Raw genomic sequence first — 27,097 nt, 5'->3', positions numbered from 1 at the left:
GCGGGTCATTTTTCCATGGGGTGCAATCCTTCAGACACAGGCTGCTCCAGCTTGGGTCCCCCACAGGACCACAAGTCCTACCAGGGAACACCTGCTCCAGTGTGGGCTCCTCTCCCCACAGGCTGCAGGTCCCTGCTCCAGCATGGGCCTCCCATGGGCTCACAGCCTCTTTGTGCATCCACCTGCTCCAGTGTGTCTTCTCCACAGGCTGGGGTGGGTCTCTGCACCCCACTGGTCCTCCATGGGCTGCAGGGGCACAGCTGCTCCACCATGGTCTGCACCATGGGCTGCAGGGCCTTTGCTCTGGCACCTGGAGCACCTCCTGCTCCTCCTTCTGCACTGACCTTGGTGTCTGCAGAGATTTTCACATGCTCTCACTCTGCTCTTCTCTGTCTGCAATTTTCATCTGCCCAATAACTTTTTTTTTCCTTCTTAAGCATGTTATCACAGAGATGTTACTGTCGTTACTGTCATTCCTGTCATTCCTGGCTTTGGCCAGTGGCGGGTCCGTCCTGGAACCAGCCGGCATCGGCTCTGCTGGACATGGGGGAAGCTTCTGGCAGCTTCTCACAGGAACCACCTCTGTAGCCCCCCCACTGCCAAAACCTGGCCACAGAAATCCAATATGTATTGGAGGGATTAACTGAATTCTGTATCTGTGCTTAGTATCTATGCACTTCAGAAGAATATGGGATGAATGCTGACAACCAAGATTTTTTATTTTGTATGGTTTCTCTCCTGTCTACTTTGCTGGAAAACTTGTTAGTGCAGTGTTCTCCAATTAAAGTAGGGAATTCTTTTCTTGTTAATCCCTCTTTTTTTTTTCCTCTCTATTGTAATGAAAAACTGCTCACAGTTTCTCACCTGGGCTCTCAGAGAGTTTGGTATGTTCTACTGTTATTAAATTCATGTCCTGGTGGCAAATTGTGTCACCTCCATTCTTTCTGAGTGGTCAAAAATCTCCTTTTATTAGCAGCATTTATCACATTTACATTCCATGAGATGAACTTTTAAGTGCATCTACACTACATTTTTTTAAAAACAGAAGGACTAGTCTTCCCATCACCAGTAAATCATTTTAACTGTTAAGGGTTATACAATCACTCCACGAATGACTTAGTTGTTAAACAAAAAAAACCAAACCCAAACAAACAAAAAATTGAAGGAATTTTACTAAGCTGAAGCAGATGTATTTGCAAGCCCCATCATTATAGATTGTTGAAACTGAGGTCTCATTGTTAATTAGAAACTTTAAATATAGATTAGTTAAAGCTTTCTTAATCATGGCCATCTACAAAATTGTGGATGTCAACATATTCATTTGACATGTTAACAGGTTGCCAGATTCTTGTGTGTTGGATTGGGAGAGCCGTTCAGTGGAGGCTTCTACAAGTTGTTTTGGCAGTAAAAATGCAATTTTTAGGGAATCATACTTTTGTATTTATTCATGGCAGGGCCACATGCTTTCTTGCTTGCTTCTGAAGTGCCTCATAGCCTGGGGCCTGACTGAAGACTAAATTTGGCACATTCAATGTAAAAGCACCTGTAAGCTCAGATAAATGTAAATGTTTTTATTTTTTCTTTTTGCCTTTCATATTTACACTTTTCTGAAGAGCCATGTTTTTTTGGACTGCTTTTTCCTAGAAGAAAGTAGTGATGGGAGTTTCATCTGCTTTTTTGTTGCTTCAGTATATCCAGCCTATTTTAACTCTCTAAAAATCTCAAGCAACTGATCTGTTTGCTTTAAATCAAATGTCTTACTTGAATTATTGCTCCGTATTGGTGAAGAAAGTTTCATGCTGTGCCCAAATTAGAAAGACATTGAGAAACTTTAAACTCCAGGCTGGCAAAAGCACACTTTTCCAGCAACACAAATGTACCAAGCATCTGCACATAGATCCCATTGGATCTCTGAAGGTGTCCCCTACACAAATGAAGCAGATCATTAGCAGTGTGAACTCAGTTCGCAGTAAACTTCACTGTTCCAAAAAGTAGAATCCATTGTGTGGCAGAACAAAAAGTAGGGGTAGGAGGAAGTTCTAAATCATGGTGTATGATGATCAGGATTTTTAAAGGAGTATGAAAAATTATGAGTATTTTTCAGATGTGCAGCTTTAAGGCATTATTACATAAAAGTCATGATTGCTGGGTCTCTGTCCATAAAAGATAAAATTATTAGGTTCTTTTATTATTTTCTTTATAAAATAAGGCAAATAAACTTTGTGTCAGGGTTTGTAAGGCTGAATAAAAGGTGGTTGTTGTGAAGAGAGTAAAGAACTTGCTTTGTTTCCAAATTCAAATTAACTTCATTTGTCTGAGAACTTAGATTCTTTTGTAGGCATGTTATTTTATAAACACTCACGGTATGCATTATGCGAGTATTTTAAAAACCACAGCCCCAGACTTACTGTAAGACAAAGTTAAAATGCTGATTTAAATAAAATATTTTTTAATCTAAGAAAAACACAAGACTTGAGTTTTGTTGATGGATATAGTTTTATCTGCATTTAATAATATTTTAGAATTCTGACAGTTGCACACGGTTTTTTTTTCAGGATGCAAGACATGCTGCAGAAGGAGAAATATATACAAAACTTAACCAAAAAATAGATGAATTTATTCAGATTGCTGATTATGATTGGACAATGTCTGAATCAGATGGAAGAGCCAGTGGATACTTAATGGACCTAATTAACTTTTTAAGAAGCACGTTTCAAGTTTTTACTCATTTACCTGTAAGTGTTCAAAATTAAATTTAATTTCAAACTATTTCAACATCATTTTATTTTAATACATGAAGGTTTTGAGGATAGATATGGTTTTTGAATTATGCATATGCTTACAAGATGTATTTTTAATTTTTTTTCAGCACAGGAATATTGTCATATGTGTTTCAGTATATTGGTGATGGTTACCCATGGGAATACGAAGAAAATACTTACAAATACTTCAGTAATATTGTTACCAACAACTAATTTATAAATAATGTAAGAACTCATACAGTTTTGTAGGGCATCAGATGGACTTTTTAGTTAAGCATCTTGGTTTTGTGTATACGTGCACTGATTCAAACAATGCAGAATTGGTGCTAATCCTGCATTTGTGCATCAGATTATGGAGGTCTTGTGTTCTCCAAGGTTTTTAGCTAAATAGTTTTGATCATAAGAAGTCATTTGATTCTAGTGAACTGAGCTTCCTTGAAATAAATCCTTGTTCATATTCAAATACATCCTGTGTTATTTTGTCCCAACAAAAAGGGTACTGTTAACTTGTCTTATGCATGAATTGTTACATTCTGTTGTCTGATTTCCCCTTGCTTTAAGACAAAAAAGACTGCTTCCAGTTTGGTTTATCATTGTAATACTTTATAGTTTTATAGGTTGGGAGTGGCTTCAGTAAGTCATTCAAGCTACATCTGCTTTTCATCAGCTTGTCCTTGGTTGCTACAGTCACACTGATGTCTGAGTGCTTTGCCCACATGCAATGCTTGTAAAGAATAAGTCCTTGAGGCACAGAATGTTTTGAGGCTTCAGACTGGAAATAATCTGAATAATAATTTCTTTATGTGCCCAGCAAGGTTTTGAAGTTGCTGGCATAGTGGGCTTATCTGGTCTTCCAGATTATATGTGAAGAGGCTGTGATTCTTCAATCTCCTGTTCTTTTAACTGACTCAAAGACATAACCCACCCAAAATGTATCATGTGGTGTTGACTGTGTTGTGTGAGGCCTGTGCTTCTGTGCCAAATCAGTGGAGCATTTTTTGATACAGAATAAGTTTGTTAGACAGTTAATTTCATAATAACTCAGTATACAAAGCAGCGTGAACGGAAGGCACTGCTCCTCAGTGGTTATATGCATATCGTAGTTAAGGGATGTGAGGTTTGTAGAGCAGGATGTACAGATACCTGCCATGAATGTAATGTGTTAAGAGGGATGGAAAGAAGCAGCTGTGGCATTAGGACTTAAAAATTGTGGAAAGAGTAGAAATATGTGCCTGGGGGCACAAGTCAGCCTTTGGAGAAAGGTAGTTCCTGTGAAGAGGCTATTCTCTAATTTCAAACTCTGATCGGGTACCAGGCAGGATGTAGAACTATATGGACAACTAATCTGCTCTGGCAAGAGGTTTCTTATAATTTTTTACTTATCTTGCATCTCGTTTCCTATCCTACCTTGGCCAGTTGTAGAAACATACAGTCTTATGGATGTTGTGTGTGAGCTCTGGAGTTTATATGAAAATGTGTACACAGTTGCATTATGGTAATTCTGATTAGACTTGTACTAGTAAGTTACTTTCATTAAGAGAAAATTTATAGTAAAAGCATTTTCAAAGATTAGCCCAGACCTAGGTTCCATAGCTCATTAAAATAGTAAGTGCTTTGGAGTGCTAAACTAAGCTAGATTCTCCTATGCCATAATTAAGATTTGGAACAATTTTAGAATTAATTTTCATCAATGGATTACTCCAATAATGTCACTGTGTCATTTCCATAATAATTTTTGTATGGCTGGCAGAAACATTCCTCTGCTCCAAATAGTTTGTCAGAACTTTTATGTAATTAGAAATCAAAGAACAAAAGTCCTAGCCACTGGCCATAATTCTAGTAAGGAAAAGAGTGGGACAAGTAGAGGAATCTCTTCTATTCTACCTTAGCATACCTGATGGTGTTAGAGGGCATTGTGCCAGGGCTGGGGACAATGTGGCTGGTTGGCCACACTAGTTCTCTGTAGTCATACTCAAGGGTCTTTCTCTTTGGTATTGTTTCAAATGCTACTCTTCTTGTAGAACTGTTAAAATATGTTCTTTAACAATTTTTTTTGCTTTGATTCATTTGGCTCCTGTCCGTAGAATGTCGTTTTATTTTAGCTGTGTGTGTAAGCTGTGTAAATGCACAGGGATGTGTCTCCTTCTGTGCTTCCATGTGGGGCTGTACTGAAGTATTTCTGTACCAATGTAGGCATAACTTTTCAATAATACATCTTATGTTGTGTATCTGTTTTATGCAATTTGTATTACTTTTATTGGAATGTTAGAGCTTTAAATCAGATAGACCATGATCTCAACTCTACTGAACCTGCACACAAAGTGGCACAACTTAGTTGGAGTCTAATATCTCTGTTGAATCATGGGAAATGTCTTGTGTCCCCAAAGCTTTTTTCTCCCCCCCCTTCTCTTAAGTTTTTCATCTTAGTTTTCTCCTCTGTGTTTGTTTACTGTAATTAGGAAGCAATATTGGAAAAGAAAATAACTTTATTCCACCCTAGAGTTATATTGCCACTAGATTTATGTTAAAATTTATTAATGAGTCATGTTACATTTAGATTCTTACTATCCTCGACCATTCTAAGTCTTGCTTGAACAAAGTATGTTAATGGCATACAGATAACCTCTGTAAGCCAAGGTGGTAAACGTGGCATATATTTTGTAATGTAAGAGTTTTGGAATATGTTCTTTCTTGTAATGAAAACTTTCTGGAAGGGCATTTCAACAGACACTTTGTCATTTGAAGTTTGCTACTTTGATATTTTGGCATACAGTTCCTTATTACAGAAAAAGGTATTATTGCCAGATTAGTAGTATTTAAATTATAATCTCTTTGTTATGCCTCAACAAAATACTGTGTAAATTCACAGGTTTAAAAAAATAATTTAAGGAATTCTGTAGCTATAATTGTTCTTTTTGTTAGATTTTTCTTACCTGTTATTGCTACCAATTTTTTATTCTTTTTTTTTTTTTTTGAAGTTGACAGTACATCTTAATTTTTTTGTTTTGATTGCCTTACTGGTTTCCTTCTCAGAATAACAACAATGACCATGCAGCTATGTCGGTAAGTAGATGCAAGATGAAGAAAAAGCATGTGAACAGAAAAACTATGAACTGCCTGCAGGCTTATTGCTTCAATTTTTAATCATTTAATAAAAAGACCCTTTCTGTTTTGCTGATGACTTGCTGTGTACCTTGTGTGGTTGCATGCAGGGATCGAGTTAATGGCTAACATTGGGCTTTCATACACTGGGACAGACAGCAGGAGTCCTAAAAACCTTGCAGAAGGTTGATGGGATGTGTCTTGCATCCCAAATGAGGTAATTTAGAGGAGACTATTAGACCTTTTGAAAGAGGGGTCAGGTATCAAAATACAGCCATGAGACATGCATACAGAATAAGGGTAGAGTGATAGAGCTGAATAAAGAATCAGCAAAAGTTCCATCGTTTCTCTGCTACCTCTGCCTGGGGTCAAAGGAATGTGTGTGCTGGTGTTCTTTATTTGCTTTTTTAAAATTTTTTAAAGAAGATGATGCATTGCATTTAAGAATTCTTCCATCCCCTGATTATTTTCATGTCATTTTTTTATATAAGGAGTTTAATTTGATTTGGCATAAGCATTGCCATGATAATGAAAGTGATGAAGTTAATATTACTAAATTATCAAAATGTGGAGAATGGATCTAGCAGTGGGGTCCCAAGTTGTTAGGATCCTAGAGCACAGGAGTTACAAGTGGAGTTCTGGAGGTCAAGTATTTAGCCTGTTAAATAGAAGACTGCGGACAGATCTAGTGGCAGCCTACAACCTCTTGAAGAACAAAAACAAAACTGATGGAGCCAAACTCTTCTTGGTAGGACTGACAAATTCACACGTGGCTATGGTCACAGATAAAAGCTCAGGAGGTGAAGCTTCAATATTAGAGCAAGAGTTTGCATGAAGAGAGTGGTGTGGTATTGAAGGAGTTTACAGAGACATTGTTGAATTCCCGTCCTTGGTGATTTTGAAGCCTTAGCGAGGAAAAAGGACAATGGACCTGAAGCAGTGTTGGCAATAGTCCTGCTCCAAGTAGAAGGTTGGACTAGATGATGTTGGTGGTTCATTCCTATGAACATTTCTATCATTTGAATACTCAGTGTCATGTTGAACTGTTGAGGTAATAGGTGTCATGAGCACTATGAATATTGAATATTTTGTGTAGAAATACTTCCTGTTAATGTTGCATAGGTCTCAGTCTGCTGGTTTTGCCATGACTAAGGACTAGCAGAATTTCAGCAAAGCAGAGCACAGAAGCTGCGTGGAATTTGGAAGGTTATAGTTTGAGAGTTATGCAGTTTTTAATGGTTCTGTTTTCTAAATTCATAAGAATTGAGTCTTTTGAGATTATATTTACATCCTATTTTAAGTTCATGTTGCAGTTTATAATACCATTAGATGCTCTGAATCAAAAAGCAAATTAAAATTCCATTATGCAGCCATTCATCTCCTGAAAGAAATTAGATTATCAAATTTTTATTAAGGACCTGCCTTTTTTTAAGTTTAATTTTGAACTGTTAAGGAAAAATGTTACCTTCTAATTTCAGATCAGGTAATTTGAAATTATAATGGGTCTGTATATAAATGCTTTTAATCTAAGTTTAGAATTAGCCGAAATTTTATTCTAGGTATGTCCCTTGTCAATACAAATATAATGCAAATACAAAGTTAGTACTGGACAACTCTTTGGAAAAGAGTGGCCATTGAAAAACAACAGTTACAAATTACTTTCAATTAGGTATTTTTCATTGTTTCAGTAGCATTTGGGGCAGAGGCTGTAGGTAAAATTGATTCTTAAAAATTCCACTAGTGCTTTTAGAATACTTGTATTTTATCAATAGTTCAAAAATTGGATTTAGCTCTGACTGATAAAACCTGTATGTTTAATTTCTTTGCATTTCCAGAAAGAATGACGTTTTCATTTCATATTATTAAATTAATTCTTCAGCTTAACATCTTAGATTTCTAACAGATAAGTTTTGTTATTTTCTTTTTATGCTGAGGATGGCAGTTTGTGTTATTTTATTGTTTCTGTGATTGGCAGCAAAAGTCTAATTTCACAGCTTGCAGTGGGGGCGGAGGGGTGGTGGTTTTCTGCAACCATATTCAAAAACTGTCAATCAACAGCCTTCACAGGCTACTTAGAGAATGAGTTTTCTTACTGATTTCTCCAAATGCTGCTTCATGCTGTCTTTGATTGGCACAGCCTGGCAGGGAGGATGGATGAATCTGTCACTGGCTGGTTAATTGTGTTGCTGGTCTCAGCCTGACATCAGGTCTTTGACTCCTAAGTGGCTCAATACAAAACAAATTAGCAGATTGTAGTCATATTTCTCATTCTATATGCTTTGACTTTGTTGAAATGCAGTCCATAAATCATATTGACTGACACCATAGTGAATGATGAAAGCTGCTTTTGAGACAGCTAGCATGGGTTTTAGAAAGCAGCACCACGAAGGTGCCGTGGAAGGATGCATATGGCTGACCCTTTGGGAATTCCTAGGAGCCAAATGTCTCTTTACTACAATTGTTCTTCGGAGAAAAGCTTTTGGGTCCTATAAAAAAGGATTTAATATGTCAGCAAATTCTCTTTACAAGCTCCTTTGAAATATAAGAAGTTTGTCTAAGGGTTTTCTCTTTTTACAAACTTGTATTTCAGCAAAATGTGAAGGCTCGGTGAAAAAAACAGTTTCCTTTAACACTGTTAGCAGGTGTTTTTGCTTATAGAATAGGGTCCTTGTTTCCTAAACTTTACATTGGTTGAGTGGAAGAATAGGTTTTGTAGACAGCAGCAATTAGCATAGGCACAGCAGAGACAATAGTAGTGTCTCCAAATGGGAGGCAACTGGGGAGAATGTGAGAAGCCTGCTGAATCTCTGCATGCTGTTGAATATAGGTATTTAATTGCTAGATAACCACGGCCACCCCCGCCCCCCTTAAAAATTAATAATAGTAATTAAAAAAACCCCAAACAACAAACTGGTAAATAAAAACATCAATAATGTTTTAAAACTAACTGGGATTTAATTCTGGAAAATAAATGTTATTGCTATGTTCATGAATCCTTATGTTTCCTCTTCAAAATGCTGTATGAAAACATGGTGAGGAACTGATTAATTGGTAGATGGTGGAAATTCGGATTTTTAACTAGATCTCATTTTTCAAACACAAATTTTAATTTCATCTTTTCTGAGTATCATACATCCAACGTATTTTGAATTGGGAAGCACTGAATTTTGAAGAGGATAACAGTATAGTTCACATTTATTTCAGTTAAAATTCAGCATTCTGAGAGGTATGTGTAGCTTCATTTTTTCTCTAAATTTGAGAATATTGAGTGATTTTATTAAGTATTAACTGTGTATAGTAAACTTCTGTTATTTTTTGATATGTCATTTGAACAATAAGCCTGTAGTTCAAGTTACATAGTTGGAAATAGTTTATATGTTAGGATGTTTCCATTTTATGAAATGTTAAAATAAACATTAAATGTACATGTATTAATACTTATTTAAAGTCCAAGTGGCTTTAACCATGTCATTTCTGTATTGTAACCATTACCTTGTGCTCCAGTACTATTGATATTTGCCAGATTGTAACAATTAACTACACATGCTTGTTAGAAATATAAAATTCTGTCTTTTATTGAAGATAACAGAGGAGTACAGATTGTTTGCATATGAAATAAACCGAATGTTAAAATTTTTCGTGACAACCTATTAATCTGGTTGAACTTTTATTACATTATAGTGGCAGCATAAATAGGACATGGAGCTGATTTGATGGAGCAGTACATTAAACAGAGATGCACTAGTTGTTCCATTAAATCAAAATGACATTTCCATTAAGTATTTCAAATCTACTACACTGTAATTACATGAACTGTGGCCCATTGATTCCCGTTCTCACCTCCTTTTTTCCTTCCTTTTTCCCCTATTTTTTTTCTTCTCCACCTCCCCCCCGCAATTCCTATTGGTATTGTTCTGCTTGGGGAATAGAGCTACGTGTCTCCTGGTGTAATTACCATTGGATTTGGGAGACTTTTAAGCATGCTGTTCTTGCATTGTTTCTTACATTCCTTGTTGCCAGTTCATCTATTTTGCTCAAAAATGTTATGTGCTTTTCTGAGATTTTCAATTAAGAAACTGACATCTCATTTTAGATATAAAGCTCCTAACAGTTCAAGGTGTCCTACTGCTAAGGAGGTATTAGCAACAGCCATTTAATGTTTCAGTGTGAACATGAGGAGAGTTGAAGGCTTTCCATTGTGTTCGCTACACAATTTGTTAATTACCTTTTAACAAATAATGGATTTTTAAAGTACAAAATATTTGGGGCCAAATCTGCTTTCTGTTATGAAAATTTTCTGTACATGAAAAGTCAATTATGTGAGCTAGTTGAGTTATTAAGGATAAGATCTGGCTCTTCAGAAGCTGGAGCAGAACTTTCCAAACTTTTTGGGACAGTGAACTGCTGTCTATTATAGTCTTTCATTGCTTGTGTGTGTTTCTGGGATTCAACAGTGAATTGCTTAACCTGACTTTGCAGAAAACAGCTGGGGAGCCATTGGTTTAGAGAAACAGGTGTCATCACTTCACTGATGGATAGAAGTAAAAAATAGTGGTGTGTGCTCCAGTAGCTGTATTACATAATTGTGATTTATTTTGTGCGTGTTGTTACCTTTGTTTCAATAGTCATTGTAACATAGACATCAATTGAAAAGCGAGGTTTAAGTACATTAAACTACAGAGATTCATGTAGTTGCATTTGAAAGCCAAGATCACTCTGCTTTAAAAGATGGCAGTGCTATGAATAGAATGGTGCCATCTGGTTCAGTATCTGGTCTTAAGTGGTTTTCTTAGCTTTAAGGTGGAATTTCATTATCTTTCAATTTTTCTGTACTAAATTTTTAATAATTGATTATGAAGTTAATGTCTGACTTTGTGTTTTGTTTTTTGGTCTCATGTTGGAAAATTTGTCTCAATTACATATAGATGATAAAGAGCAATGTTACTAGTGAGACTGTGATAGGGAAATTATTTCTATATTGTACAGCAGAGGGCTACATTTCATTTTGTAAGTAGTTGATTATTGACAGTACTGATTTATTAAGCGCTGAAAAGATGATGGATAAACATGAATATTTTAGATAATTTAGCTACAAGCTTTGAGATGGAATTCAAGCAATTAAAGTAACAATAATTAGCACAAGCTATTATAAGAAATGCCCCAACTCATAGCAATCATTTTTGTTTATATAAAGTTTGGGAGGTTTTTATTTACTGTTGTTAAAAATATGCAGCATGTTGATTTTCATAACATTCTTGCTTTCATTCTGTTTGGGTTTAAAATATTTGAATAAAACCACAAAGCTATTCATATCTTCATATGCTTCAGCAACTTATAATGTTTTGGAAAAGTCCTTGTATTCATGAAAACTGTTGGATTTATGGAAGAAATATCAATAATTGCTTTGACATATATTTAATCTAGTTATCCATTTGATCTAATAGAAACAAAGCTAACATGTCAGAGAAATAACAGGAAGTGTGATCTCTTTCCTAATCCAAGTCCTGTATCATTAAGACTTTGAGTGTATATTGAAATCAAATCAGACAAGTAGTTCTTCAGTGACATATCATTTGTTTCTATCTTAAAACCTATTGCTTTTTCTACTAGGGAAAAGTGGCCCAGACAGCTTGCATGTCAGCCTGCCAGCATCTTTCAATGTCCCTAATGCAGATGCTACTGGACAGTGAATTAAAACAAATAAGCATGGGAGCAATTCAGCAGTTTAATTTAGATGTGATCCAGTGTGAATGTAAGTATATATTCCAACCTACATCTGTCTTAACACTGAAAAAAGTTAGATAATGTAAGTTATCTTTTTCCATAATGTACTAAAACTTTGTCTTTTATGAAATGATTAATATGACAGTATATCTTCTTGTAAAAATATTTATAAGTATTTATATATTTATAATAAATATTTATAAATTTCTGGGAATTTTTTTTAAAAGTTTTTTTTTTAACTCAAGTGTGTGATTGAAACATACATTGTTTTTATTCCTAATGGGATCATAATCACTGTATCCAGTAAAGACAATAGTTTAGTACAGAATTGCCCAAAACTTCAATATAAATATTATGTTGAAATTGTTAAGAAAAAAAAAAAGGTCAAATGTCTGTGGAATTTTAATTTTTGTTCTTGAGTTCATCTATTATGGTACAAATTTTAGATGTACTGTAAGGGTCTCCTTACTCCTAAAGCTGCTACTGCCTTACTCACCATGCAGAATACTAGTACTCATTTAGTGTACATCAGATGTTGTTTTATTCTCACCATTTAAAATATGGCATCAGAGTTATTTTATAAACTGGTTCAAGTTCAATCCAGCACTGAAGGCAGGATTAATTACCTCATGTTTTGCATAGAGCTCATAGTTGAGGGCGAGCTCTTAATCTGTATGAAGGGAGTTAATTCTGTGAATATAGTTTTAATTGTTTTATAGTTGATGACTGAGATACAGTGGAAAGACTGACTAGTGATTTTTTCAGTGCATATTTTCAGATTCTTCTGCTCTGTTTTTTTCCAAAGTATCTTTTCTATTATGTATTTGAAGCATGGGTCTCGGTGATTTTGGTGACAGCTATATAATGGGGCAGTTCTATAAGTTGTATCCTGAGGTTTTTAGTTTGGATATGTGAAAAAAATTGATGACTACTCAATTAGAAGCCACCTATGGGAGACTGGAAATTTGATTTCAAGCAATTTGATTAGCATCACAAAGGATTCTTGTGGGAGTCCAGGGACAGAGTTAAGGGGCATTTTTGACATTTTAACCATACGCTTGTCTTTCCTTCTCCTGCCTTTGTTACATTCCAGCTAAACTCTGTAACGGGTAGAGCAGGCATCTTTCTGACAGTCCTTCACTATCCAGCCCTGAGGCCTTTCAGTGCATGGAATGAACTGATGGGATTATCTGAGTCAGACTGAAAAATTATTTGTGATTGTGACATTAAAATTTGTCTCGTGATTGTACAAGTTGGCCAAACATATCATGGTTTGACTTCTTTTGCTTTTAGTACACTTGATGTTGCAAATTTAATAGTCTTCTTGTCAGGTATGTGGATAGGGGTATGTGTTTGTTCATTTGTGTAGTTTTCTAGATGTAAAAAAGATCCCAGTTGTAAAAACAGAAATTACATAGTATTCGTAATACTGACATCATAATCATTCATCTAGACAAGCTGAATTAGGGTACCCACTGAACAGTCATCTGCTAGTGTAACGTGAAGAAAACTTACCCATTACCAAATTATTCAGTTTCTAATATTTAAAATATCAACTGTGAACAATGCAGTACTTCAGTACTCTGTATAGATTAATCAATTCACTATTTCACTCTGGGAGCATATGGCATGGACAGGACATGACAAAGCTTGGGCCAAAATAAGACGTTTTCAGAAAGCTAGTAACCTGAAGATTGAAACACTTTCTTTCCACCACTGTGCAACTTTTAGCATGTGCTGTACAAATGCAAATAGAATAAGCTTTATTTCTTCCTTTGTGCAAAGCTTTTCAAGGATGTTAGAAAAAAAAAAATTGGTTTTGCACAGAAACCCTTTGAATAGTTTAAATGTAATTATGTAATTATTGTCAGGATAGTATGTTGCAACAGACGACATTTTGCAATCTGTGGAATAAAGGATTGACACAAGATTTTGCTCAGACAGCTTTGCTGATGTGGTTTCATTCATAAGGTCCATCACAAGCACATTCCAGGCCTCGCTGTGATGCCTGTGATTTATGTTCTTGTTCGTCACCCTCCCCCAGCTTTATTCTTTGATGCTTTGGGATTAATGGATACGACAGTGACATTTCAATTAGTGCTTAGAGTGTGCATATAATGCACAACTGTTGGGTAGTTTTCTACTGTATTGTATACATGAGTTTGACATTTTACTTCTAGACACAGTAGAGTATACTCATGCATTTTTAACTGTGAAGTTAGGTGAGATGTAGAAAGTTATGAATATCTGAAGATACATTTTTAAAAATTCTTGGCAGTATTCTAGATATTTTTTCTGATCTTTAACGTTGTAATTTTATTCTTACTTGTATGAACTGGAGAGACCTAAATAAAAGCAGAAAAATGTGATTACCTGTCAGGTTTTTTTCTTTTCCATTAAAAAACAATCAACAGTCCAACCAACAACCCAACGATCTGCTAATGAGCAGCAATCTGTTAAGGTCAGTAAGTGCTGAAGTTCTTAGTCTTCGCAGTGAATAGGTAGAATGATAAGTGGACTTCCAAGAAGTGAAGGTGGAAGGGAAGGAAGTGATCTGGTGGTGAACTGTGATTTCATTATTCTGCACTAAATTTCTGTGCAGTGTAGTACCTATAGTACCTAACTTTAAAGAGCAGAGCAGAAAATCTGGAAGCATCTGGTATTTTTGCTTAACAATAGTAATAGCATCAGCTGGTCTTCTTTAATGATTCATTTTTAAAAAAAAAGTGATCATCTTCTTGCTCTTCTTCTAACAAGTTTTTTGGTTTCCTTGCAAACATTCCAAAAGCTTTCAGTTTGATTTTAGTTTGTCCTGTTCTAATTGAAGTATTTCTCCACTCTCTCTACATATTTTATAGCCTGGAGCAGTGTTTTACCTCCATATTTTACACCACTCTTTATCAGTGGTTATCTTCCACTAGGGTGATTAGGATTCTTGGAACAGTGTTCAGAAAACAGAACATACAGGTTCCACTGAATAATATCCAAAGTATAGTCTTTTGCTTGGACATCGCATTTCAGTTCTCCATTTTCAGGAGCAAAATGGATTGGGAAGGGGAGGCTATTTGCTATTTCTTGAAGATGAAAGTCAAATGTGGGCTGCTGTATCCCACTTTACAAGAAGAAAGGTGTGTATAATAAAAGAATAGCTTTTCGGAGACACCATCCAGATCTACATACCTTACATCAGCTTTTTATTAAGGAATTAGAACTTGTCAGAAATTCTAATTTTTGGAAGAGCTAAATGTAGTTTTTATAATTTATGCATTTTAACACTGCTGAATTGTGAGGCAGGATGAATTGGCAGAATGAAATATGTTTGAGTGGGTGTCTGTCTTCACCTAAATATGATTCTGTGCAAGGATGAAAAGTTTTGGGTCCTGCCTATAAATGAGCATGGGTTAGTGAAGAATTAGTGCAAAGCAGGATGCTGTGTATCTTCCTTACCAGCCCTTCATAGGGCTTCCTGACAGTCCCTCCTTTTTCACCCAATATGTGGAGAGCTGCAGTTTCCAAGAGAAAGTGGTATCTTGACCAAAGTGCTCTCTGTGGAGTGTACACAAAGGTAATCTCCAGGTGGGCATGCCGGAAGCTGGGGAACCCAAATCCTGTTTTTCCATGAAAAGGCACTATATTCTCCTCTGGAGGCCCCTCACTTTACCTGCCACCTCTTCCCTCTGGGAAGCCAGGTTAACTTAACTCACTTGAGACCATCCTTCATCTGCCAGTCACATATGGCAGCACGGAGTGAGGGGAAGCAGCCGATCTTGCTGGTGCTGGGGCCAGGGCTGGGGGCTGCTGCCTGGCCAGCTGGCAGCTCCCTCAACAAGGCTCCCCTCCAGGCATGTTTGAACAGCTGGAGCATCCAACAGGGCTGCAAAGTGGCTGCTGGCTGCTGAGATTGTCACCTGATTCTCCACTCTTCCTTTAAAAATACATTTGTACCTTTACTGTCCTGCCTGTGAATCAGTGCTATGAGACTGAAGTAAAACTGTTCTAATTTAGCTTTTGATTCGAAGTCTGGACTCTAGTTTTTAATTTCTGCCATTGAGTGGCAAAGCTGTTTGTCAGGAATAAGTTACAGAATTCCCAGACCAGCAGAAGGGCACAACCAGATGATGTCTAAAAGTTGGGGGTTTGAGAGACTAAATGAAGAGACCCGGTAATATATCTAGATTTTTGTGGAAATTCAGTACAATTTACAGGGAAAGAAATCTTAAATTCCATTTCGCAGACACGGCCTTTTTCTTAAGATCTCCATTAACACACACACACACACACATATATAAAAATCACATATATCCTGTACACAAAATATAATTAAAAGATCAAAGCAAAATCTTCAAAAGAAAATGGACTGAAATAATCTTTACAATATTTACATTTGACATTATAGTGTATGTGTTACCTCCCAACCTGTTTTTGTGTTACTACATATTTTTTTCATTAGATCCTACCTTCTTTATATTCCTAAACTGCTGGTTATACGAAGTATGTTGAGATTCTACATATTGAGGACACACATTGTGCCAAAGATCTTGTTCTGTGTATACAGGAAAGGTCTACACAGTATCAGCAAAATGAAAGGAGAGAAGATATTAACAAAAATCTTGTGAATATCAGATTGATGTAATGTGTATTTTCAGCTGATCTTTCCCAGATATTTAAGTTTGTGATTCAAACTGCCAAGCAGCCAATTGTTTCTCCCTAAAAATAACCGTTCAGTGGTGATCTTTGTATTTCATTCTCCTTTATGATAAAATTCCTGAATGCTTTTATGCACAGTAAAACAAACAACCAAGCAACCCCCTACCCTTCCAAATCCTCTTTAAACCTAGAATGATTGTAGGGGGTGAAGATTTTAAAAGATGTATATATGACAATGTTTCATTACTATCTGGAAAAGGACCCTTAGGACAAAGACATTAAGAATGTTAATCCTGTTCTTATAATATCTTCCTAAAATGCTGTGCAGTAGAAAATATTTAATTAGCTTTGTAAAATTGTTAGCAAACTTAAAAGCCCTGAGCTGAGGGCGGAGGGGGAACTGTCTGACCGTTACCATAAGTAGATTATCTTTTTGCCCTTTGAACTCATGAAATTGTAATAATGAAACAAATTCTACTGTAGTCACCTGTCAAAGTGATCCAAATGTGAGAATAAATGCTTGTGCTATAATGAGTGTCCCTGATGTTGTAAATGCATTCACTATATAAAATTCTAGGTAAAGAGAACAAAACTTATACAATAATTAAGTTTGGTACATTGTGTGCTTCTTGTTCTATAACTGTGATGATAGTAGGTACTATGTATAGAAACTAAATCATTCTGCATTATTTAATGCATTAGGTTAAATTCCAAACTACCTTAGCCAGATGAACAGCAGAAAAGATGCAAATATTTGCCCTGTGGCATGTAAGAATATCCCACTGTAGGAAGGTGCCTCCTGAACTGTGTAGTGCCAATAGCTAACTGAAACGATTTTCCGCAGGTCACACTTTTCAGTCATATTTACTTTTCAGTTCTGTGGCCCTTTCTTTGCCATTGACCTTCCTTTTCCCAGTGCTACCATTGTGGAGTGGCTGGAGGAGCTCCGACTGTAGTGGAGGAAGCTGGTCTCAGTGTACTGTCTGTGAACAGAAAGTTATACAGAGTCAAGTACAGATGGGCCTTACCTTTCAAGAGTAGTAAGGCTTCTCCTTTCTGATTTAAGAGGTCTAGAAAAGACCCCTTCTGACCATCAGGCTTATCTTCCTTATTAGTGTGCTGCCATGGCTTACAACTCATGTATCTCTTTTTAGCTCTTTGCTATGGAGCTTTGCTTGGATTTCCCTGCTGTAGTGTGGTGTTCCCATTTCAAACGCTGTGTTTGGCTGCCCACAGAGGCCAGCCTGGCTGTCCCTGAACAAAGGGTGGTCCGAGTGGCCATGAAGTACCTGCAGAAGGCAGCCATGTGGACCTGCAAGCCTTTAGCCAAGGCTGTTCAGAAGGGTGCTTGCCTAGGCATGGACATCTTTTGTTGTTCTCTGGTTTGGTGGTTGTACAGGCTGCTTTCTCCTTGCTGCTTTTAAAGAGTTTATTATTAGAAAACTATCTCTATAAAATGCTGAGTGTAGGATAAGCTTTTTCTACTGTTTTTTATTTTTCTTAATTTTTATTTTGAAAGTGTCTTTGTGGTCGATTAAAATTCCCTGAAAACTCCCCTAGAAAGTTGGTGTTACTTATAAAGTAGGAAAACTAGACAATTTAGAATTCAGACTTGAATACAGTAATCAGTGAGCATTTGACAACTGCTATTAGTACTTGTCTGAGACATTACAGCGATCTCTCTAGGGCGTATGATTGCTATTTTTTATTTCTGTACTTGACGAAGAAGTATTACAGTTCAATTCATTCTCCTATTACGTGGCTCTCATAAAAAAATTTTTGCACTACTGTAATACACGTAATAAATTCTACCTCTGCTGGTAAAGCTGTTACTCTGATACTATATTCATCTGTTACTAAACTATTCTTAATTATTCTGAGATGGTCTTATTAATTTCTTGTACCATTTAAGTAAGAGTCTGTATTTACAATTGTATTCCATATAATCTTTTTTGGACTTGTGAATAGTCTGTCTGAATTCATTAGTCTGCTTTATGTTAAATCCATACAGTCAGAAGTAAATGGTCGAGGCCATTATTTTACCATTGTGTTAGCTCAGACACCAATGTTTTACTGGATTTTACTTTTAATTAATCCAAATTTTCTAACTAGCCATTTAAAAAAATATGTTAAGGATTTCATTGTACTACATGTTAGTAAGAGTCCATGTGGCATAGTAGAGCTTAGCTCTGTATCTGAAAATTTTTTGGATGCATATGTTCTGTTTCCTTTACCACTGAATGACCAGTTTCTCAGAGTTGAAAAAAAATGTTACCTTTCACTGCCTCAGATGATACTTCTCTAAAACTCTTGCAGTAGTACCTACTTTGTTTTGTTAAGAGCTCTGACTGAAGGGCATAAGAAAAATACTTTTAAGTTCTTTTGAAATAAGATATCTTACCTGAGTGGTGATGTGGGGCAGTGGCTGTTTGTTATTAACTTGTGACTGGGATAATAACAACAAAAAGTGTATTTATTTTTAAGTTTGGCATTTATTGATCATTTTCTGATTTAAACAATAGCTTTCTTTCATTACTGTGTTACCATTTTATGTATTTTGAATATAGTTTTGCCTTCTGATTTTGGCAGCCTTTTTTGGGGTTCAAAATGAGCAAAGTTCATTACTGACAAACAGGCTAAAAGGCGTGAACAGGCATTTCAGCTCTGTTCTGACTGTGGCACGTAGAGCTTTCTACCAGTTGTCTACACATTAAACTAACTCCCACCTTAGTGTTTTTCCTTTATTGCTGTTTGGCTAGAGGTGAAGTTTTTATAGCATGAATGCTGTAACAAAAGCAGATGTTTGAAAATATGTTGACAACCATGGAATTGGTATTATTTCAAAATTCTTCAGTAATCGTGCACCTCAGGCCAAAAAATATGTTGGTTTCTGTGGTTCTAGCATTGCTACTGGGTTAGAATTTTAAGTAAAATTCCTAGCAATACTCCTAAAGGTATTATTCTTTTGGATTACTGTAAAAATTATGGAAAAGTTGTTTGTCAGTTTGTTTAGTTTTATCACTATGAGTTATTAGTTTAAACTAATCCAGTGAAACTAGTTTCATTTTAATGATAGCTAGCATTTATATTGAATAGAGCTTGATTTTCTGTTACATTTAAAAAAAAAATAAATCTACATCCGTAATATTTTAACCTTTTTTTTCCAGTGTTTGCTAGTTCTGAGCCTGTGCCAGGATTCCAGGGAGACACCCTGCAGTTAGCTTTCATCGACCTCAGACAAGTAAGACACTAGTTTGGTGTTTTTTATCCTACTAATTTCCCCTTCTGACCAATGCTGAAGTTATTAAATTCAAGAACCTTTCATGTTTTTGCATTCCCATGTAATTAGTTGTGAAAAGCAGTTATTTGAAGTGTTATTAGTGGCACTATTCCCTGTAATTTAGCATAAAACTGTTTCTCCAATGTGTGGTTAGGGGGCACTGTGCTACTGGTGGTACTGTTACATGAATATTAGATTGAATTTTGGTCCTGAAAATTTTGTAAAGATCTCATGATGCCTTTTTGCAAGAGTGTACATGTTATCCTGGTGTGTGCTGGCCTGGTTCCATTCTGAGCATTTGCTTCTGTCTGTACAACTACTCCCTGGATAGCAGAATCGGGCATGGTATTATTTAACATTTCCTTTCCTGAATTTGTTACACAGAATTCTTTCAAACTGTTCGAAAGCAGCTTTATTCCAGCTGGCTGATCTTTATTCTATATCAAATTTATTTCTAAATGCCGTAATATTGGAAGTGCTTTTCCACAGATCTTGCCAAAAGGAGGGTTTTTCCAGACCGAAATCTACTAAAAAATCTACAAAAAGCTTTGTAAATTTGGACACTGTATCCACCCATAGCAATTGATTTTCAAAACCTTTTCATGCTTGAAGTTAGCTTTTACAAAGGATTTATTATTTCACAAAATTGTAAGTATAAGTGTTATCTAAATAATTAAATTAATCATTAACTGCTTTCTGCGGATGTTGGTGATATTTTTCAGCACCATTATGAGCCTGTCAAAGTCACCAGAAAAGAAGAGAAAGTAGAAAGAATTCCATACCAAATTATCTATGTAGTAAGAATATTTTTGTTTTTAATAGTTTAGTAGATTTTTAACAGCAAGATTATTAAAAGACATTTCAGAAGGGAAAATTCCTGAGGCAAAAGTATTTCAGTTTCTCCTAATAGTTAGAAAGGACTTCATTAAACTGTCTTCTTGAATGAAAAAATTAAAAGGTAGAGTTGTCTGTTAAATTCTCACAGTAATATATCAATGAACAGGGATAAGTGGGGACTACAAATCCTGAGGAGGGATTTGTTCATGTGATACTTGTGTTCATGTGATTCTTGTTCCAGAATTCAGCATATAAAGATGCACTCTGCCAGACTTCAAATACCACAAGTTTTGCCTTGACTAGCGGCCTTCCTCTTTCGGATTCTTTTTTATTGTCTTTTTACTGTCAATGTTAAAAATGATTAAACATCTTCAAATTTGTACTTAGATCATTTTAGTTGAAGGGAAAGAATGCTGAGAGATTTTGGCACGATTTCTGTCATCCACCTAAGTGGTATAAATCCTTGCAGAGTCTGCATTTGTTTCAGGGGAAATCATGATTTCCAGCTATGAAGGAGGGCCAGGTGTGTACATACTTGCTACAGGAAATAAATGGGTTTTTATGTTTTAAACACTAACTGTTGGGTATGTCACGTAAGTAGGTATTACGTTGCTTATGACAACTCTCAGTTTATGTTAGCAACTTACAGTTCTCTCAAACATGTTATAGAGGATGGTCTGTATGTCATGAGTCTGATTTCAGATACATTTAAACAGGAAAGGTCTCTTTATTGGGTTGCAATTGAAGCTTGTATATGTAGAATACTTCTAGTATATTTGTTTTGGTTTGTTTTTTACTATATTTTTGTGTGTATCACCAAAAGGTATTGTAGGCACACGTTAAAAACTTTTATCATTTAGTAAGGATTTTCAATACTTTTCCTCTTTTCCTTTTTTGTGATCCATTTCTATCTTAATAGGGTGGATGACAGTTCTTTTCAAGAATACTTAGAAAGGCAACAGAGCCTTTTTCAGAAAGTTCTTATAAAAGGTCATGCTTCTGTTTTTTAGTTTGAATTTGATACTTCTTCATGAATTGCAGGATATGAAAGATAAGGAAGTAGGTCCAGTGGTCAGGTTTTACCTGCCCACCCGGACTGTGCCCTGAGGTCAAACTCCTGATATTCACTGTTTGGTACAGAGGAGCTGATGACAGGTAGGGGCTGATACAAGGGGGAAAGCTTGAACCGTATCAAAGCTAAAAGGCAGGAGATTTGGGACTCAGTGAGAGACTGTAGCTAAAAGATGGATCAGCAGGATTGCCCTCTTAAAAAGCAGCTGACCTGCAAGGGAAAAGACTTTATCGTCCTGCCAATCACATGGTTGCTAATGGAAGCCAGTTATCTCAACAACAGCTTACTCTCTCTCTGTTGTACTAGTGCAATGTGTAAGATTAATGAGGATTGGGCAGTAGAATATTATAGCATGTTTTACTAAAGAAGTGAAGTCACTTACAAGGAGCCAGCTTGGAAGACAGAGGGAAGAGCTACACTTGGATGATTACCATAGAGGGAGGGGCAGCTTTGAAAAGAATTGACATAGGTATTTTCAACCTAACAGTTCCTGATCCTCTGTCTTTCCCTAAAGACAATGTATAGACAGCATGTTGTCCCCAGCAAGCCCACTTTCCTGCTTCCTTCTTCCCTCCACAGACATAGAGAAGCAAACACAAACAGCTGGCCTGAGAAACAGTTGTGTCTAAGAAGAGAACAGTAGGTAGTAACAGGAAGCTCTTAAGAGGCCAGGAATCAAGAAAGGGCAAGCACTTAACAATGAGCCACCTCTTTCTCCTTATTCTTTTCTGCTTTTATGCTCTTGTCATACTTAACATGCTCCTTAAAGATCTTTATAATCTGAAAAAACCTTAGTCAATAAAGATTTCTGTGCTATTTCCATAACCACAGTATCTCAGCATCTTACAGAGGTGACTTGGTGTGGTTGGCTAAATCACACATAGTGAATCACATGGCCATGATCATATAAAAACTTGCAGCTCCATCTAGTTTAGCAGGTAGAAAATTGGGAAAGATTCATGGTTCTGTACAGCTGCAGTAACTGCATCATGCCTTATGCCACTTGTCTCAGCGTATGACCTGAGATCACACCTATGTGCACACTTTGATCCCATTTAAAGCCACTAAGGCACAGGCCATCTCAACAGGGTGATTATCAAAGTGGCATGTGCTGCTGTGAAGGTGACCAAGCTCTCCTGCAACCTGCATTGCTCTCTGAAGACCGTTTCTTGCTACTGCCTTTAAAGGGAGCCTGGGTAAATAGTGCAGCGTCCCAAAGTGAGGTGGAAGGAACTTTGGGGATTCCACTACCAATTCAGATCCTAGGTTAATTGGAATTAACCTTCAAAAATAAACAGGTTTTAGTTTGTTCTGCTTGAATTAGTCTCTGAGGAAGCTCAGCCTCTGACATGAATTAGTTTTTTCCTGGTTATGATCTGTTCTTTAGTGCCTAAAGACTAGGGTTACAGTTCTGGAATGTGAGGTAGTTTCTTGGATGTCCTGTACACTTAAATACTGTGAGGAAAAGGCCTGAATATTACAATTTGTGTATTATTCTTTGGAGAGCTAGTGTAGTGTGTAGTGGACAAGAACGATAACCTTGTGGTAGGCTGAGAGGTCAACAGTTGCTGTCCTAAGCTGAATGTCCTGATTCTTAACCAACTGGGTGGTAACAAATACCTGTTCTTGAAATCAAATAATTTCCTTCAGAGATATAACCTAACCTGCAAATGTAGCTTCACTTTTTTTCACTTTGACTTCACAAGTTTTTCCAGGTGTTTCTCTCCACCATGAGCATTGCTTACAGACTTCTTCCTCTTCTGTTTATCTGAAATAAGTACTATGCTAGCTTGATGAGTGTGGAATTTCCTTATTTTGCTGGGGTGAGGAGAACTGTGTCTCCTCTGTATTCTTTTGGCACTGAAGTACATGTTAATAGCCTCCAGTTGCTGTCAGTGTTGGTCCTGCAACAGGGGCAGCAGTCTCAAGTGAAAATAATCATATGCTGTTAGTAACCCCTGAGTTAAGCAACCACAGTAGCAGTATCTCCCTCCACATGGCAACACAGAGTTTACAGACTGATAGTGGTGTCCCTTAGACTGGGAGGCCAAGGGCTGTGAATGACAAGGTCCATAAGTTCTGCATACTCATGGGGGAAAAATCTTGGTGATTTTCAGCAATTTCTGTTTGCATTTTCTCAATGTTAGGGGTAGACACAAAGTCATAATGCAATCAATGCAATTAATATACAGAATAATGTCCCATGGAAACATTAGAAGATACATTTTTGTCAGACTTCTGTTTATGACGTGTGTAATTAAGCATGTGGATAAGCACTTCTATGAGCTCAAGTTATCAGTAGTACACAATATGTATTCCATCTGAAAATTGATACCTGATATTTAAAAGGATCATACATTTTCTTCTCATTCCAAAGCATTGTTTAGTTTCTTGGGGTGCTTGTCCATTTATTTTGTAATGTGTTTTCTGGTGAGAAGTATTGCCAACCTTCAGAACTCTAGTGTTATGTGTAACAAATGCAAATGTAAATTTATTTGAAAGGGAAAATTCTTGCTACTACTTAATATAGCCCTCCTCTTTCTTCTTTGTTTCCTATTCATTACTGAGAGATAATATTGTCCCTCTGATAAACTCAGAAGTAACTCGTAGGTAGAAACTGTATAACAGATCATTGGGCTTTAATCCCAGCCACAGGATTTTCTGCTGCTGAAGGCAGGCTGACAGCTCAGTCTTCCCCACTGTTTTGTTTGCAGTGTTTAATTTGAATTAATTTCCTGTGGTAGTAACTGTGTTTCAGCTCGGGCTTGTCTCAGATTCCCCCAGCGTGCAGCCTGCCGAGGCTCTTGCCATCTGTGTTCCCTGTGGAGAATGCTCTTGAGCCCTTCAGTAGACCTTAGAGGATAAGTTGCAGCCTGTTGCCAAACCTGTCCACCATGACTCTTGGAGGTTGAGGGCTCTAAAGGTGTGCTATGGCTCCCTTCACAAGCTGCCAGCCCACAGAGTGCCAAGGCTTTGAAATTAATGTGGTACACCCACCCCTGGCCTCTATTCCAAAAAGGAGGCTTGAACTGAAAAAACATCAGGATTTTCCAAGAGAAAGAAATTCCCAACAGTATGTTTAGGAGTAAGTCTTAAAAACTTCAGAGTTTGAAGATAAAAGTAAGCCTTTCTTTCATAAGGCAACAGTTTGAATTTTTAATTAGCAAGTAGTACAGAACATTTCATCTTTTGCTTCCTGAGGGAAATGGTTGCTGAGACTTTCATCTTCACAGAGGCTCTTTCACAATGCTTGCTGATCCCTTTCCCCCCGTTATGCACTCCCCAGGTTCTCTGAACAAGCAGAGGAGCAGGTTACATCTGTAACATGAAGCCCAGCCTCAGGGTGCTATGTAATGGGATTTGTGCTTCTCCAGTTTTCAGTGCAATGCTGCTTATTTAGCTAAAGAAAGGAGCTCAGATTTCAGACAGCAACAAAACAGGAGTTGCATCTCCCTGGATTTCAGAACACAGATCCTCACTTTTCCAGGGAGGAAGGCAAGTCTCTTTGCTGGCCTTTCCCTTCTATGTAAATTGACTTGGCACTAAGGCAGGAGGGCTTGAGGCACACTGTGAGCAGAACAGGGACATTTCAAGGTTCAGTATCTCATGTATTTACATCATACAATGACAGCATGCATATGGATCCCTGTGTTCAAAGTGACACAGTTATTTGAGTATGACTGCAAGCAAAATGTGTGTTATCTGGCTTGCAGTGGCAACACAATGTTTTTTCAGAGTACTATATTCTTACTAGTAAATGGGAATTCTTCACACAAATGTGGCTACTTGTTTGTAAGCACTTAAATTCCCCAATGGAATCTCTTACTTTTGATTTCTCCTTTTCAGCTAGATTCTCAGAAGCCTGTAGTTAAATCACAGTAGGATCAGGTCACAAGCTGTGTGTGTAGATACTTGCGAGGAAGATCTCAATCAGTGCTCTGTACACAGAAGCAAGCCAGCTCATTACTGAGATGGGATTTATACCTGCCAGCTGGTAAGAATTAGGAAGCTTTGGAAACAAATGCACAGAAATTAACAGCGGGTGGTCGAAAACAAGCATGGCTTTGGATACACTATCTTGATAAGGATTTGCAGAATCAAAGCAGGGTGGCAAGCCAGTCATTTCCTGGCAGTAAGTATTCCTACCCTGTTACTGCCAGAAACTAAAAGCACACATGCCAGATATTAGGTGTACGTGTGTTCCTTGGGACATTAAATCAGTCATCAAATTCAATGCAAAAGAAATTGTATCCAGTTCATCTGAATGCCCCTTTTTCAGCAGAGAAGTTCAAATAGCACGCTGATCATCGACAAGCTTTTTGCTCTAGGTCCTGGCATACTGACAATGATGGGGCACACCTTGAAAACAGATTTGGAAAACTCAGTATACAAATGCTGTTACTTCAGTAGATCTATCAATATCTCACTTAACTAAAATGATGTACATATGGCAATTTAGCTACAAGATTCACTAAGGCAAAAACCTTACCAGTTTCTCCAAAGGAAACTATAGTAGATTGTGCACAAAAGGCTATGAGGTGTAAGGGTATAATGCTTAAACTGAATGTTATCTCTTAATTGGCAGTAAAGAATGCTGTTACCTAAACTATGGAAATTAGATAAGAAAATAATTTTCTTATTTTTTTTTTAAACTAGTTCATTTAAGAGATACAATTCTCTTAGTTCTCCACTTACCAAACTATATACATGCAAGAATTAAATGAGCTCACAAGAAATCTGTACTGTGTATTTAGAAAATTACAGAACTTGTGAAGTACTGGCTCATCTTGACTTAGAAACATGCAGATAACAGCCTTTGAATAAGAACATAAGCCTTAGTTGAACAAGAGGGGATTTTTTGTTGTTGTTAGGCGAATTTATAACTTTTGGAACTGAGACAGGAAATGGCAATTGTTGATCTCATTTGTCATGTACAGGTGAAACACTTGACTTAGAGCTGTGCAGGGCAGTTTCATCTTCTAAATACTTCATCATAGAAATCACTAAAAGCTTCATTGAGAGGTTGATCAAAGCAGAAATTGAGAAAAAAGAAAAAAAGAAAAGAAAAAGAAAGTAGGCAAAAGCTGCTGTCAAGACTATTTAGGTGGATATATCTGAGTCCCTATCTGAATACTACCAACTGTCACGTTTAATCAGCTTTCAGCTCTTCCTCTTGGTCATCAGTACTTTTGCAAGACACGGTTTAGAAATAGTTAATCAATTAACTCAAAACCTACAGAGCTGTTGTTATGATGAAAACTTCATATCTCTGGAAAGCTTTTCTGTTCAAGAAAGCTCATCCTGTAGTTACAGAGGAAATTCCTGTAAAACTGTGACCTAAATGGCAGTAAATTGTATCCCACCTTGGTAGTTGAATTGAAATTCCAAGTACACCCTGTACATAATGCCACTACCCCAATGCTTCAGTTTTCTTGGGCAAGATACTAAATTTCTTCAATAACTGGCATGCTATGTGTCTGGAACACTTTATGAAGCACTCATTGCCGAGGACATTATGAGAGAAGGCACTAAATAAACTTTATCTGGAGGAGATTTTATTCTTTTGAAGAAGGACTTGTTGGTAGAAAAGTTTGAGAAGCTTCCCTTTTAGATAACTTCTTGATTAACAAATCTAAGTTGATCTGTGTGCCTATTATATTTGTAAATTCCTAT

The 27,097-nt window shown here is 36.8% G+C and overlaps 1 protein-coding gene across 7 annotated transcripts in view; it reads left to right on the top strand.

Annotated features, from left to right (window-relative positions):
* EXOC6 (exocyst complex component 6) overlaps positions 1-27,097 on the top strand; it is an 86,237-nt gene that overhangs the window by 42,316 nt on the left and 16,824 nt on the right. For 3 of the 7 annotated variants that reach the window (XM_018069176.2, XM_018069180.2, XM_018069177.2), the window contains 4 exons: positions 2,556-2,735; positions 5,796-5,825; positions 11,475-11,616; positions 19,403-19,476. In XM_018069176.2, the coding sequence (XP_017924665.1) occupies positions 2,556-2,735; positions 5,796-5,825; positions 11,475-11,616; positions 19,403-19,476 (426 nt within the window). Of the gene's footprint in view, positions 1-2,555; positions 2,736-5,740; positions 5,826-11,474; positions 11,617-19,402; positions 19,477-27,097 lie in introns of those variants that run through there. The other 4 variants (XM_018069178.2, XM_018069182.2, XM_018069181.2 and 1 more) reach the window with 2 other exon arrangements.

Source organism: Manacus vitellinus, unplaced genomic scaffold (genome assembly GCF_001715985.3).
Source record: "Manacus vitellinus isolate BGI_N305 unplaced genomic scaffold, ASM171598v3 scaffold_15_pilon, whole genome shotgun sequence".
Taxonomy (NCBI): Eukaryota; Metazoa; Chordata; class Aves; order Passeriformes; family Pipridae; genus Manacus; species Manacus vitellinus.
Note: the sequence above shows the minus strand (reverse complement) of the source record. Positions and strands in the feature narration are given on the sequence as shown.